We start from the raw sequence: 14984 nt of genomic DNA on the forward strand, positions 1-14984 counted from the left end.
GCGCTCGCGCCTCGCCCGGAGGCGCGCACGCGCCGGGTGCCGCCAATCCGAGAGCGCGCAGCCCCCGCGAGCGCACACCTCACCCGTCAGCAGCCAATCAGAACGCGCCGGGCCAGCTCCGGTGCGCATGCGCCCTCCCTCCCTTGCCGGCGGGGTGACGTCATCGCCGGGCGCCGCACGCGGGGCCAGAGAGAGCGGAACCGGGGAGCGGAACCGGGAGCGGAACCGGGGTCGGGGCCTGTCTGGGGCACGGGGCCGGCGGCTCCGGGTACCGAGGCCCTGTACAGCAGCAGGACGGACCCTCCGCACTGCCCAACGGGCGGGGACGGCTGGTGCTAGTACCAGACACCCCGGGTTACCCGGTCCGCGGTGCCGGGCCCTCACGGACCGACGCCGTTGCCGAATGGGGTCACCCCCAGCACGGCGGGAAGTGAGAAGCTGCAGAGGCGATGAATTTCGGGGAGCCCGTCCCCGCTGTCACACCGAGCACCGCCGCTGCCGGTCCCTTCCTCCGCCTCCACACCGGGGGAAACCTAAATTCCCCTTTCCAATCTGCTTCAAGGAAAATCCTTTGCCCGCGGATCCCGGTTAACTCGGGACTGCCCCTGTATTGCCACGCAAATGAAACCACGCCAAATCTGTAGCAGACTCGGTTTCCGCGGCCAATGCCGCCCTCTTGTGAGACCTTTTATTTCAGTCTCCATCGCAGCCACAAGGACGACAGGGATTAATAATGACCTGATAACCTAACAAGGTTCAGCCAGGCTGAGACTTCGACCTTCAGCTGGCATTATAAACTACAAAATGAAAGGAGTCTGCAGGTCTAAAAGTTCAGAAACATTGAAAGAAAGCTGAAATCAACCCCAAGTGGAGCCCTTCCAGGCTGTGAGGAACCTGGAAAACTGCTCCTGGAGGAGAGGAATTCCAGTGATGCTGGCCAGTGCAGGACAGTGTGACAGGGAGAAGTTCTACCGAGGCTCCTGACTGGGGGCGGAGGGGTGGGACCACCCAAGGCACGTTCTGTGTGTTGAAATTGGCTTTATCCTGGTTTACATAATGAAGTAATCCCGTAGCAACACGTTGCCCTAAGAACAAAGCAGCCAGGAAATATACTTCCACACTTTTAGGTTCTCAAAAATTGTAATTCAAGGAAAACTACAGGATTTACTTAAAACAATGTATTCTAAATATATTGATTTGCTTTCTAGTTGCTAAGCATTAGCTTTCTTTTTTTTTCCCCAGATGTTTTCCACAGCCACGCAGACTTTTGCTTTCCCTCTGTTTGAAATGCACAAACGTAAAAGCAGATGAACTGGAAAGAAAGAAACCAACCACAGGCTCCACACTTGTGTTGCAGAGGTGCCTTTTTCCCAGAGGTGACACAGGACCCTCTTGCAGCCTCCCTGGCTCCCCTTTCCCTGGAGAAGCCATCATCCCCCACATTTCCTCTGCCAGGAGCCAGAACCAATGAGGCATTTACACAACAGAAATCCAGATAAAATTCAGTGTTGCCAGACACTCCTTCCCCACATAAATGGCTGTAAGGAAAAGCCTCAGCAGGCTTTTCCTATGGACACACTTCCACGGAAGTCCCTGGATGATGACTCAGGCCATGAGGCGCAGCAGTGGTCAGGGCTGTGCTGGGGCACGGTTGGAGGGGATTGTAAATCTCTGTTCCCCAAAGCATTCAGGATTTTCCTTTATTTGGTTTTTCAAAATGCTGGCAGCGTGCAGTTCCTGCTGCTGCTCCTTCCCCATATGGACAGCATTTGTCTGGTGTTTGCTCAGTCCCCAAGCCTCTGTTTACAGCAGCATCCTGCCACACACGGCAGTGTCACAAGTAGCCACATCTGCTGACCCCAGACCTGGCACAGACAACAACCACCCTTCCCCAACATCCTTCCAGATCAAGAGACTGAGGCACTGAGAGAACTCATGCTTTAATAGACACTGAAATCACAAAGAAGAAAAGGCCAAATGCCTTAGCAATTTCAATAAAAATATGAAAATCTTTTTACATGGTAAATTTCATAATATAAAAAGTTTAATGCTGTCTGGAAACAGAGTTTTAATTTACAAAGAAAGTCCACAGAGGCCAAACATGGCTAACACTGCACACAGGGAGAGCGAGTGCTGAAGGGCTGCTGCTGGGAAGCCTCTGCTGACCATCCTCTCTGGGTCACCGTCCCCAGCGCTCTTCTGCAGCTGAGGGGACGAGTGACCACACACACATGTGCAGCCCTGCTGGGCAGCATGGCAATGCAATGAACCAGAAACTGCTCAAACCCATTATCACCATCCAGCTGAAACTACCAGTGCTTCCTAACAGATTCACAGACACCTCTGTTCCCCTGGATCTGTTCTGCAACTTGGAAGAGATGTTCACAGAACGAGCTTGCCCTAATGAAAGAAAATATGGCCTAGAGTGATATGCATAGGTGTAGCACCCCCTCAATGCTTTTTCCTTGTTTCAGTAAGGTATGGTTAAAAAGAAGGAAAACCAATGTCAGGCCAGAGGTACAGGCTAACCAACAAAATCAAATTAAACTAGATTTTTATCACAGGGGTTGTTTACTGTTCCCATTTAGTTGGAGCTAAAGACAGTCAATAAAAAAAATCTGAAATCTCACGCAGTAAAACGTACAGGGCAAAACCAAAACATTCTATGGCCTTGGGGAATAGTTGCATGTGGCAGGTTTAACGTGAAAGTGGTTAATACCTAATTGTTATTGCTCACTGTATTACGCAGTGTTGTCACTTGTACCATGCACAAATACAACAACGACAAATGCATTAAACCCACAAGAAGGAATTCTAATAGCAAATGGAGAACATGTGATTTTCATTTCCTGAATTTCTCCACGTATTGGGCAAACCTGTTAAAACTCTTTATTTCCTCACAAAGGGGTGGTTTCTCATTCAGGAGGTGGAGGAGTGAGGGACAAGGTGTGCAGTGTCTCCCAGCCACGAGTAAGCATGCACTTCATGGCTCCTGGCAAGCCAATGGAAGTGACCTGCGCCAAGTCAACGGAGACCTATTTCCCAAAAGACTTGTTCTAGTGACACTCACCTTCCATATTTATACAACATCAAATTCCCCAAATACTGAACTTTCTCTACATCCAAACCCTTCCCTGTTTCTAATGCTCCCCCCTCCTTAAAAACAACAACAGAAGAACCACTGCCCCACACCCCCCACCCCAATTTAGCTCTGTCTGAAAGCTTTAAGCCAGCATGAAACCTGCTGGAGCACAGAAATGGGTTGTAACAAAATGGCAGCATAGAATTTCTACAAGTTAAAAGATCCTTTAGTTACGGAAGTAAACTACAACGAAGAGGCTTATTTCTGGCGTGTTATGCAGCACTATAGGGAGTATTTGCTGTTGCTATAAACAAAAAGCTGCCCACTTCCATCCTGGGTGTTCCTGGGATGTCGTTTCAGAAAGTTTATGCTGGTTAGAAACAGAGCAGGTCACATGAAGTCTCTCAGCAGTCCTGTGACCATAGCAAGTGGCACGATCAACAGCATCACTGTCTCCACAAGGGGCAGATGCTGTGCTGACTCATTTTGGCCCACTATTCTAAGTTTTTCTGCCAAATGACAAGAAGATGATGTTTAGCACCAAACCATCACAGGAAGATGTCATGTACAGACATATAACTTGCATCATAATGAGTTGAACAGATTTAATCAACTGTTCTGCTACATTGTGTACGACTAGGTAACTACTCTTTCTGCACTGAAAACTTTGGTGATCCCTCCTCCTTTGTTAGCTGGCTCTAACAACCCAGCCCACTATCCTTTGCCTTTAGTACTTGTGTTGATTTCTTGTGATGATAAAAAGGATGAAACCAGCAGACTCCAGAATATTCTCACAGCATGCATCTGATTATGCCCTGTAAGCTGAGCCTAAGCATTTTCATGTTTCCGTATCAGAACTGCATTCTCTGCCCTGCTATCACACTTTTCCTCCAAGATCCCTAAGAAAATCACAAATTATCTGATCCATGTTTACAACAAGAGCATCCAGCCATGCTAAGTACAATTCTCTGCATTAGCAACGTACCTCTGGTACGTCCACAGAGCTGCCTGCACTCTCCAGTCAGCTGCAAGACTGGAAGTTGACTTAAGATCCAGCTAAAACTCAGGGCCTAATGAATTCAGCCTCACAACACCTCTGTGAGGTAGGTAGGTAAGTATTACTATCCCCATTTAGATAGAAAGGGAAGACGAGGCACGGAGAGGTGAAGTGATTAGCCTTCAGTCACTCAGCCAATTCTGGGAGTGCAGAATAGACACCAAGAACCTTGGTGATACAGTGCTCTGACTTCACAGCCTGTGAATACCTTGTGTGGATCTGAGCTCACGTGGCGGGGTCGATGCTGCCACAAGCCCACGGCTTCAGTGCATGTAAATGATCACTGGGATCCTGATCACATCACTGCATTCCACAGCCACTTAGAAACCATCTCCAGCCTGCCCCTAACTCCTAAACCCCACCTAGCCTAGGGATGCTGACTGTACATATCGCCCTGGGGGAGCTCTTGGTCCCCTTTCCTCCACATGTCAGAGGGCACTCGGGTTCTGCATCCAGCCCCTCCGCTTGCTGCCTCTGCTTCTGGCTCCAGCTGCGCCAACAGCTGCTTACACTGGCACACCTGCTCCAAATGAAACTTGTTTCCACACTTGCTCCAAAGGAAATCTGCCTCCACAGCATGGAGAAGGTTCACAGACCTGGCTGCACTGAGCCCTGGCAATGATTTAGCAGGATCAAAGAGGGATTTTTATTTGGTCAGGTGATGTCTGAATCATACACACTGATGTCACATTCTTGCCTGCTGTGGAACTACAAAATAATGTTCTGAGCTGTAGTATCTGTAATCTTTTCCTGTGCTCACTGAGCAGACAGAGGTGTAAGTACTGCCCAAAACTTGCCAGGATAAGAAGTTCACAATGTGGTGTGCCAGAGAGACCAGAGCACTCAATAAAAACAGAACTTGTCTCTCTAACACACACTACCACACACACAGGCTCATCTGGTTTGTTAGGCCCCAAACATTTCCTTTGAGCAGACCAACCAGCAAAGTCTCATCTGAGGGCTTTCCCTCCAAAAAAAATTACCTGAGATGCAGATTTTAGAATGGGGCACCTCTCTCCTCTTGTCTTTGTTTCTCCAGTCTCTAAATGATGCAACAGAACTGCCAGATCCTGCTGCTATGGAGTTTTACTGACAGCAGTTTCTGGTTTGGCCAACCTGGCAGAAGTATCTAGAGGCATGTGGTCTTCTCTGTCAGTCTTTGAAAGCAGTTGAGTACATGGCTCATCTTTCTCCAGGCAGACCCTTGTACCTTTGTTCTTTGTGGTACACAGGAATGTTCTGCCTCCTCTCCCTTTCCTCTCCAACCCCTGATATGTGTAATTTCTGTACAAAAAGCCAGCTGTAAAACTTCTGGTTAAGAAATATGAGGAGGTGGCTTAAAAGCCAGTATTTAATGAACAGACAAGCAGATGCTTTGCACCTGCTGCTGCGAATACTGAAGACTACAAAAAACCTGTTATCAGGTGAGTCTGGCCAAGGTCCTGATAAGGGAAATGAAAACCCATGTGTGTGAGGCCGTGTGCCCCCACAGTGACAGCAGGCCAGCCTGTCCCATCCCTGGGCACTGCCAGATGAGGGCATGACCACGGCTGCTTAGCTACTGGTTCTGTTTTGGTAAAGGCAAGTGGGCAGAAGCAAATACTTCAACAAGACTGTAAGTCATCAGCTGGTACTTGGGACATTTCAACATTTGGAGGAAGGGAAAAATCTTCCTGGTGACAAAAATTTATACCCGTTCCCAGCTGGCAGCCTCAGGGGACGCACAGCTCCCAGAGTGTTGCCAGGTGAGGAATGAGCTGATGTCATGGCATTTGTGGTTTCAGGGTGTCTGTGTCCATTTGGAGGGATCTTCTGTGGCGAAGCAGCAAGGTGTTGCCCAATAGACAGGTCCTTCAGTTCCAGCTTCTCTGCACTTTCTTCTTTGCTGTGTCGTGGTGATAAATTGAGCAAGCTGAGGACATCTTTCTTAGAAGTCATTGTTCCAGGAGCTCCTCGGAGAATCTTTATTGGGCCAGTGGAGTGGTGGGGAGTGCTTTGCCAGAACATCTTTAAGTTGTGAATCGCTTGCACTTTTTCATCGATGGCAGCCAATTTTAATTTGTCTATGTCTGGGGCATCAGCTGGGCTTGAGCGAGCAGAACCAGCTGAGGAATAAGAAAGAGCAGGAGATGGAGTGCTGCCAGCAGGAGACTGATGCCCTGAGCTCGGAGAGATGTTTCTGGGTGATTTAGAAATGTGAGCACTATAAGGAGAGCTGGGGTACTTGAGTTTAAAGGGAGGCTGCTCAGTTAGGGACCCATGTGAATCACAACCTGGAGATGGCTGCCCACTGTACTGGCCTGTGCCTTCTCTGTTTGACATCTCCGATGTTGTGGGGCTGTTATAGCCAGAGCTCACCTTCTGAAGGGATGAACTCCTCGTTGGAGGCTTTGGTTTAATGGCAAGAGGTGAAGACTGGTTCCTGTGGCTGGAGCTGAGCGGGCGGCTGAAGGCGCTGGTCTCCGAGGAGCGGAACGCGGACACGCCGGCCGGGCTGGGAGCCCCCTCCTCTGAACTGCTGCTCTTGCTGATCTGGCTGCTGCTTCTCTGAAGACGTTCAACAGCAATGAGGTGACTCTGAGTTTCCTCCAGAATTTTTTGGGCCAACTCTTGTGGATCAAGCTTTGGATTACTGTCCTCCTGGGATTTGACAGTGCTGTCAGTCTCAGTGCTAGACTGGTCAGATTCCCCAGTATCAGAACTCGCAAGTTTCCCAACTTTTTGGAAAGGTGAATTTGGGCTGGGGATGAGAGTCATCTTAACAGGAGAATTTGGAGTACTTATGCTCCCTTTGGAGTTGATGGACACTTTAATGCCTCCGTTCTGACTAGTTTTGGGCTGTTTGTGGTCAGGGGAGAATTTTGGTTTTATGTTTTCTTGGTAACTGGCCAAAGGCTCATTGCTGATTATAGAGAAACCTTCATACTCTTCCTCATCTTTGCTGGCTGCAGTGGCTTGTGGTGACAGCTGGCTCTGAGCTGCAGACCTATGTGGATAGATATTTTTGGGCCTCTCATAATCCTGCCGTCCTCTGTGTCCTGCCCCATCCAGCATGTTCTCTGGCTTGGAAACAAAGCTCATGGAAGAAGCAATGGAGCTCAGGCTGTACACAGAAATGGCATCTGAGGCAATGCTGTCTGGACAGGTAGGAGAGAATGGAGGGTTTTGATACTGAGCTACAGGGTTGGAAACAGATTGAGCAGAAGCCAGTGACTCCAGTGATGAGGAACTGTCCAGGCTAAGACGCTTGGGCAGCTCTGTAGAATCTAAAAAAGAAAAGACAAGAGTATGTGCAACCACGCCCCTAGATACACCATAAAATCAAATAAAACCAGGTAACGTTCTATCAGAACTGAGAAAATGCTACAAAACATGCCCTCAGGCTCTATGTTGCCTCAGAACAATCAACTACTACTTAGACAAGGAAAAAGAAGTGCACAGCCCAGGCAAGAACCTTTGTCCAGGTATCCTAGATGGAAGTTTTCAGTTCACTAGCATTTTATATCTGAAAACAATGAGTTACATGTCCTCCAGTTGCTGGACTCTATCTATCTTTCTGTTTTTCTCAGACAAGTCTTTCCCATATAAAAATAACATTTACTCCAGTCTCTGTATCCCATTTGGTCTGTGTGACACGTGTAACCTCTGCAAAGATGTGAGTGTGAGATTTCAGCAGAAGCCATTCTGATCAAATCATCTGATGACACAAGAGAAAAAACACACTGAGCAGCTTTACCAAAAAGTGCCAGCAAGGATTGTAGAGCAAAGTGCATGGTCCTCCTGGTAGCTTGTTTCCCAGTTTTCAGAATGACCTCCTCTTGGCCAACTTCACAAAGGTCAAAACCTGTAGTGGGACATGGAACAAAAAATCACAGCTCACAGAAAGACCCTCTGTCTCAAATAAGAGTAATCTCATTTATAACAGACAGAACAGAGAGGTATGACAGCCTGCAGCACCCTCAGAAGGATGACTTCACCTCTCATGTGCAGTTTATTGTTGTTATTTATTATTGTTTAGCACACCTTCTCCAGGTGTTGGGAGCTTTGTGGTGCTGTACCGGGAACACACACACTCATTAACAAATCACTCCTGTCAACACTTCTGTAGTGGCAAATTATTTGGAGTTGTCAGGAAATTATATACCAAACACATCTCAGGGGACAGTGTCCTACATGCCAAAACATTTATTATTAATTCCAGGTTTTCTCACAGAAATGGAGCTGAAGAGCAGAGACCTCAGAATTTGGCAAATGCAGGCTGGGCTGCAGGAGGCAGACAAATGGGAAGCTGTGAGTCTTATCAGTGCTTCAAGCTCCCACATGAAACACCAGCAATGGGTTTAGAGACAACAGAAATAAATGTTTTCCTACCTAGAGCTGCCAGAAACTCATGACAACCAGGCAGCCTCCAGAGCTGGACACTGATGGAGACCTGGATTGGTGCAGAGGGAAAATCTTGCTCCTTCTCGCCTGCCTGAAGTTGAACCAGGACTTGATGCAGCTGAAGACAGCAATACAGACATTAGCCATTCCTTGCAAGTCACATCACTGCTTCTCTTACAGCCACAGATAAGGCAATGCCCTTTCCCTGGACACCCTTTCCCTGGACACCCAGTTCAGCTGCTGCTCCTGAACAGAGCAGAGAGATGGGAAGGTCTGGGAAGAAGGACAGTTCAGGGACAGCAACATCAGACAGACTGGAACAGCAGCAAAGGCAGGGACAGAGCAGGGGGGTGAGGGCTGGGGGGTGGCCAGTGGAAACTGAGCAAGAAGGAAGCACAGCAGGAACATCTGTGAAGGGAAAGAAAAGGAAAGAGATACTCTAGGGCTGCTCACAGAAATAAAGCCCATTCCATGACTGAGCCATACTCCTTATGCAAAAACTAAGAAACTCATTAACTGGGCAGAACAAGTCATATGAAACCATGGAAGACTTTCCTAATATCTCCACGGCCTCCAGGAAAGAAGTTTCTCAACTGTGCCTAAGGGACAGGAGTAGCAAGCTAGAGAGAAAATGTGTTTATGAAGATCTGACACAAATTAAGATGCCAGGATCCCGTTTAATTCACCAACACAGCCAGGGCAGCAAAGATGGAAAGCCATTAATCAGGGACCAGCTAACCTCAGGACCACCCATCTCTCACAACCCACAAAAGCTTACACAGGCCTTTTTCCACAGTAGCTCTGTGGAGCAAATCCCAGGCCTGAGAGTGGGTGCAGACACGTTGCAGCACAGGGCATGGGTCTGCAGCGACCCCAGCATTTCACCCTGCACCGCAGTGTCATCCCCGTGCACATCATACTCACCATTCCCACCACATTTTTAACAGCCTTCGGGCAGCAGGTAACAAGAAAGGAAAAGAGGAGAAAAGAACATGGGTTACTCTGTGCTACAAAGTGCCTGTGCTGAGGAACCTTGCAGGGACACATCCATGTGTGAGCCAGCACCCTGACTGCAAGATGCTCTGTCCAGAGAAAGAAGGGAGCAATGCAAATGGCCTGAGCTGTGAATCCAACAGCATGGGAACAGGCAGCTGGAATCTGGGAGTGCCCAGCTCATGACAGCTGAGACATTTAGCAGGCAGACACTCGGGCCAACCCACACTGGCAGGAGGCTGAACATAAAACAGCCCTTTTCTTGTTTCCTCTGGGACACAGTACTGGCATCAATGCAGTCAGAAATCCCTAAGTTTTCCTTGCACACTCAGTAATCTAAAGTTCTCACTTTTGTGCTTCCTACCTTCTCTTCTGTACTCAAAATAAGCATTTCCTATCCAGTGCAGTCATTCAGGCTCCCACCTTGCTGCTTCAACTCATACCAAGAGCATCTGTTCCCCTGTGATGCCGGTCACCCACTCAGGAAAACCAAGGAGCAGCACCCACTGACTGTAATGTCTGACATCCTGCTTCTGTCTGGAACAAAGTCTGCTTTCCTCTGGGACAGGCAGAGCCCCAGCTGCTCACACCATGAACTGCCAAGAGGCAGAAGAGGAAAAAAGCAATAACCACAATGTAGAGGAGAGCTGCTGAAAACCAGCATGTAACAGGATAGACTGGTGTAAAAGGAAATTCTGCCAGGGGTCTGGGCTATGGAAGAAAATTGCAATATCCCTGCCAGTATTTACTCTGTGGGGCAGCAAGGAAAGGGTGAGTCTTTTGCTACTTGTGCACAGCCAGCTGAATGTTTTTCCTTGGGTAATTTAATTATCTGAGGCAGGGCAGCAATCATGAAGCCACTCCATTAGCACTCTAAGGCATTTTGAGCCATGGGAACGCTGTCCTGTCCTCCTCACACCCTGAAGACTTTGCCTCCCTTGGGTAGCCATGAGGGAGATAACCCTGAGGTTAACCACACACATCTCAGGCACTGATGAGAGCCAAGGCAAGAGGCAAAACACTGCCAAGGACACTGGTCACCAAGGGCATTGGAAACACCACAAACTCTGCTGCAGATCCTAACAGGATCCTATCAGGAATCCTTTCCTTGGAGCAGACTCATCCTAGTGGGCTGCCAGAGCCACTCAGCAGGTAACAGAGAAGCTGAGGCTCTTCTCTGGCTTTTTCTGCAGACTCCATATGACCAAATGAAGGGCAGCCCAACCACACAGAACCAATCCCAGCTCCCCACCACAGTATTGCCTGGAATGCTTCTGCAGGGGGAAAGGGGAAAGACAGTGACATATAGGCCCAATCCCTGTGTGAGTGTGTCCACGTACTAAAGCAGGCAAATGATGAAGAGAAATCTCATTACAGGAGCACTCAGGACAGTAAGAACCATGGAATGGAAAGCAGCCAGGCTGGTGGCGCAGAGAAAGGTCAGGTTAGGCTAGGCATGCTCCAGAGATGGGAGAGGGAAGAGTGTGAAGGAGGTTGAGGGAGCAGGGAGAAATCCCATCACCACAGGTAGTACTGCCCTTCTCCTAAAGACCAGAAATCCTTTCCATGGAGCTGTGAGCACACACAGGAGCAGCACAGGCTCACTGAGTTTTCTGACAGACCTTGCATTGTCCAAAGTCAACCATACCTTGGGACTCCACTAGATATGGTGGGCAATGAGCAGTCAGCTGGGCCTAGGCAGGGTGGCCCAACAGCAGTTAGGGGTCTGTAACTCAACACCCCCACACTGCTGTAGGGATCATGCTTTCACTTGGCCAGGGAGCCCCAGGGCCATGCAACCCAGTAACCCACCTGCATATTTTCCTTCTGGACACTCTCATTCATTCATACAAACAGGCAAGTTTAGAATTTCAACCCTCAAGTCTCCTAGCAAGCTCTGTGTTGATAAACCAGGCATCAACCGTTCTGTGTATTTCTGAATTTACTGACCTGGGAAGAGTCATTTGGAACCTGGTACTGGAGGAATACCTCCCAACTCACCCTGTTGATAAGCTGCTCTCCTGTTTCTGAAGCTGTGATAAGTTTACAAAGTGCCTGAAGTGCAGGGTTAGGCAAACCTGAAAAACATCAGCAGAAACATCTGTATCTGTTTCTTGACTGCAAAAAATGCAACAAACCTGAACAGAATACACACTTGGCTAATTCCTAAAACCTCTCCCCCACATCACTGGACAGCTCTGGAAGCAGCAGCAATTTCCAGAAAGCAAAAGGTCTTCCCACTTTGCATCTGATGACAGGTTTCCTGACTGAGAGCTGGGAGAGAGGAACAGTCACATCACACTTACTCGACCCAGCAGCAAATGATTCTCATCTGTGACAAAATTTTCAGTTAACATTTACTTTTAGAACTTCTTCCCAGTCGAATACATTGATTTCATTGATGTAAAACATCCCTGCTTCACATGCTGACATCACAGAAAGGCGTGAAAGGCTGATGTCTGCCTGGTCTGGCCCACAGCTGCCTCCTCTCACCTAGGAGGGACTGGATGGTGGTGCTGCACTGCTGCAGCCGGTCCCCAGGGTCCGAGGTTGGGAAGAACACTGCTGCAGGGAGGCCGCTGGCTGGCGGGTCCAACCGAAATCCCACTGCTGTGAGGAGTGCTTGCCAGCCTGGAATGCCACCAACTTTATTCTCCACACTCTGCTGGGAGGTGTACATGGAGTTGTGCTGCCCGTTCTGGATTCGCTGCAATGATTTCTCCACCTGTGGGGAAATGACACAGCTCATTGTACAAGATGCTGTTACTGACTGCCTCTTTTTACACAGAGAAGAGACTGGAACAGCAAGCTGGGAGACAGCAAATCCAAGATTGATCCAGGCCTGTCTCACACGAGAGGACATTGAAAAGAGAAGCTCCAGTAACTCAGCATTCACAGCTGTAACATCACAGTGATGAGTGTCAGTATTCTCTGGGACGCTGGGAACAATAATGCCATAGGAAACGAAGTAGCAGTTTGTCTGGGATAGCTTCCTTTAAGCCTGGCAGCTGCATTTCTCCCCAAAAGATTACTCACCTTGGGGTTCCAGATTGCTTATTACCAGACAAAGAGCCTGCAGCCACATGGCTGACAGGAAAGAGAGATGAGTGTCCACAATCCCCAGCAACTGGGAGGACCAGCAACACTCACAGGTTTCTATCATTCTATGGATACTTCACACTCCTGTGAGACCACAGATGATGCATTGGGAGGAAAAGTATTAGAAGTCATGAGTGATCATTCCAGCCACCTGGCAGTTGGCTCCAGTCCCACTGTTCCCTAGGACAGACTGGTGGCACAGATGGGGACAGAAGGGCCTCTTATCTTCCAAATATGCAGAGACAGCAGTGACTGGGCTCTGTGTTTCCATGACTGCCATGTTCGTAGCTATTTCCCTGTATAAACAATTAATCCCAATGCTTACCCCTTAAGCAGAAACCCAATTCAACAGCTAATGCAAACCAGATGGGTCCAAGGAAGATTCTGTCACAATACAATCTAAGATTTTGCTTACTTTGCCTCTTTTTGCACTGAACACTTCCTTAAGCGTCCAAGTCTTTCACACTGACCCAGAATTTTGCAAGAGGATACATCATGGCAGGGGAGGAGGGATGAAGGTGTGTATATATATCTATATATATCTATATATATATTCAAGTGGGAGTGGCTGCACACCAGGGAGTGGCTGCTGTTCCACTCATGCCCTCAGGTGAGGGTGTCTCAGGACTAGGTGGGCTGTGCTGCCACTCATGGCCGTAATAGCTCTTCCTTTCCCTTACCAGATGAAGGAGGACACGCAGAGCATCCCGGGCCCTTTCAGGGTGCTGCAGGATCTCAGTCAGGGCCTGTCCTACCAATGAAGAAGGGCTGTTCAGCTTCATATCACTCCCAATAAGCATGAAGCCTGCAGGATTCAGAGTGAGAGACAATCAATCTGTTGTTATGGAAAATGTTCAAAACAGACTCAGATGTCCTCTTCCCTCAGACCAGTGAATCATGGTCCACTGTGTACCCTGCACAGGGACATTCTTTTCCCAGAGCTGCTACCCACACCCTGCCCACTCATGCAGACTGAACTACCAGAAAGTTTCTAGATACTTCTTACTGTCCCCTGCTATTAAATCAATAGTGTCTTCCTGTTCAAGCAATCAGAAAACCACTGGATTGCAGCTAAACTTGTCCAGGCACACTGAAGGTCTTGACAGCCACAGAAATCAACACAAAGCCAACAGTGGTCACAGAACAGAACTGTGAACATGGGAAGTTTTCGCTGTCCTGGTCAGAAACCTGTCCTGGTTCATGCACCATTCAATGCCAGACTCCCCAGATGTCAGCAGAAAGAGCTCTACATCTCCCTTCTCATTCATGCAGTGAGGATGCAGCTGCTCCTGGCTCTGGTGCTCTGTCCAAAACCCAGTGCCAAGGGTCAGCAGTGAAGTCAGGGACTGTGTGTGATGAATTTGCACAGTGTCATGGAAGGGGCAGTACTCAGACAGCCTGAGCAGCTGAAAGCCTCTGCTTGCTGGCAATACCAAGCACCATGTCCACATTTCTTCTTTTCTGCCTAGGAAGTGGTCACTTTTGGGGCTTTTTAATGCTCTTTTCCTTTGATACAAAAAAAAAAAAATCTTGGAAGGAAAATAAAATCCCATCTGAACTGTGGCCAGTAACCTGAACTCAGCTCAGAGCTGGTACTACCTGAACCACATCCTAACGCTGGACTCAACATGCCTGAAATCATTGTCAGCCTGACTCATTTTAACAAGTTCCCGCTCCTCCAGCCATCTGCAGTTCACACCAGAGCCATATTCACCACAGTTTCCTGAGCTAAATAACATGGTTCTGCTGCCTGTGCAAAAATCAATTTGGGGAATGCCTGCAGCTTTCAAAAACCAGGCCTCATGCCAGGAAGAAAAATTAGGTTATCTGTACGTATTCCTGTCACAGCACTGCTGAGCTCCAAGACTTTTTCATTCCAAATCTCAACATACAGATCACTGCACAAGGAGCTGACACTGCTGAGACATTCTCAACAGAAGCAAGGGAAACCTGTCTCCTAAAAGGACTAAAGGAATAAGCCCTACAATGTTTATGTCATAGAAATCACAACTACTTGCTGCTGCTGATTCTAGCAGCACTTCCCCTGCCTCCTGTTGAAGTGTCACTAAATTTTCCATTAAAAAGTCTAAATGTGTGCTCCAGCTGACTCCATCCCATGGACACAGGAAGCGTGAGCCTGGAGATTTGAAACACAGAGAATGAATTGTTGTACTGCACTTTATTTCTTTCCAGTCACGAAACACACTTCACCTCACAATTGCTTCTAATTACACCCAATCCATACCCACCTACTGTGCCCAGTGAAATGCTGATGAGTTCTGAGACAGTGACATTCAGCCACACTCAGCTGAATCAGGGTCTGAGGCACAGGGGCTGGATTCTGGGAAAGCACAGGGTACACACTGCTCC

At 48.4% G+C, this 14984-nt stretch overlaps 1 protein-coding gene across 3 annotated transcripts in view; it reads right to left on the bottom strand.

The window, feature by feature from the left end:
• Positions 1-1921: 1921 nt before the first annotated feature.
• The window catches only part of TTC28 (tetratricopeptide repeat domain 28), a 104765-nt gene continuing 91702 nt past the window's right edge, over positions 1922-14984 (bottom strand). For 2 of the 3 annotated variants that reach the window (XM_015643896.3, XM_015643894.3), the window contains 7 exons: positions 13295-13419; positions 12009-12240; positions 11517-11593; positions 9447-9470; positions 8511-8640; positions 7876-7983; positions 1922-7405 (listed from right to left, as the gene is read on the bottom strand). In XM_015643896.3, the coding sequence (XP_015499382.1) occupies positions 5784-7405; positions 7876-7983; positions 8511-8640; positions 9447-9470; positions 11517-11593; positions 12009-12240; positions 13295-13419 (2318 nt within the window). In that variant the 3' untranslated portion in view covers positions 1922-5783. The remainder of the gene's footprint in view (positions 7406-7875; positions 7984-8510; positions 8641-9446; positions 9471-11516; positions 11594-12008; positions 12241-13294; positions 13420-14984) is intronic. The other variant, XM_015643895.3, reaches the window with a different exon arrangement.

Source organism: Parus major, chromosome 15 (assembly GCF_001522545.3).
Source record: "Parus major isolate Abel chromosome 15, Parus_major1.1, whole genome shotgun sequence".
In the NCBI taxonomy this organism is placed as follows: Eukaryota; Metazoa; Chordata; class Aves; order Passeriformes; family Paridae; genus Parus; species Parus major.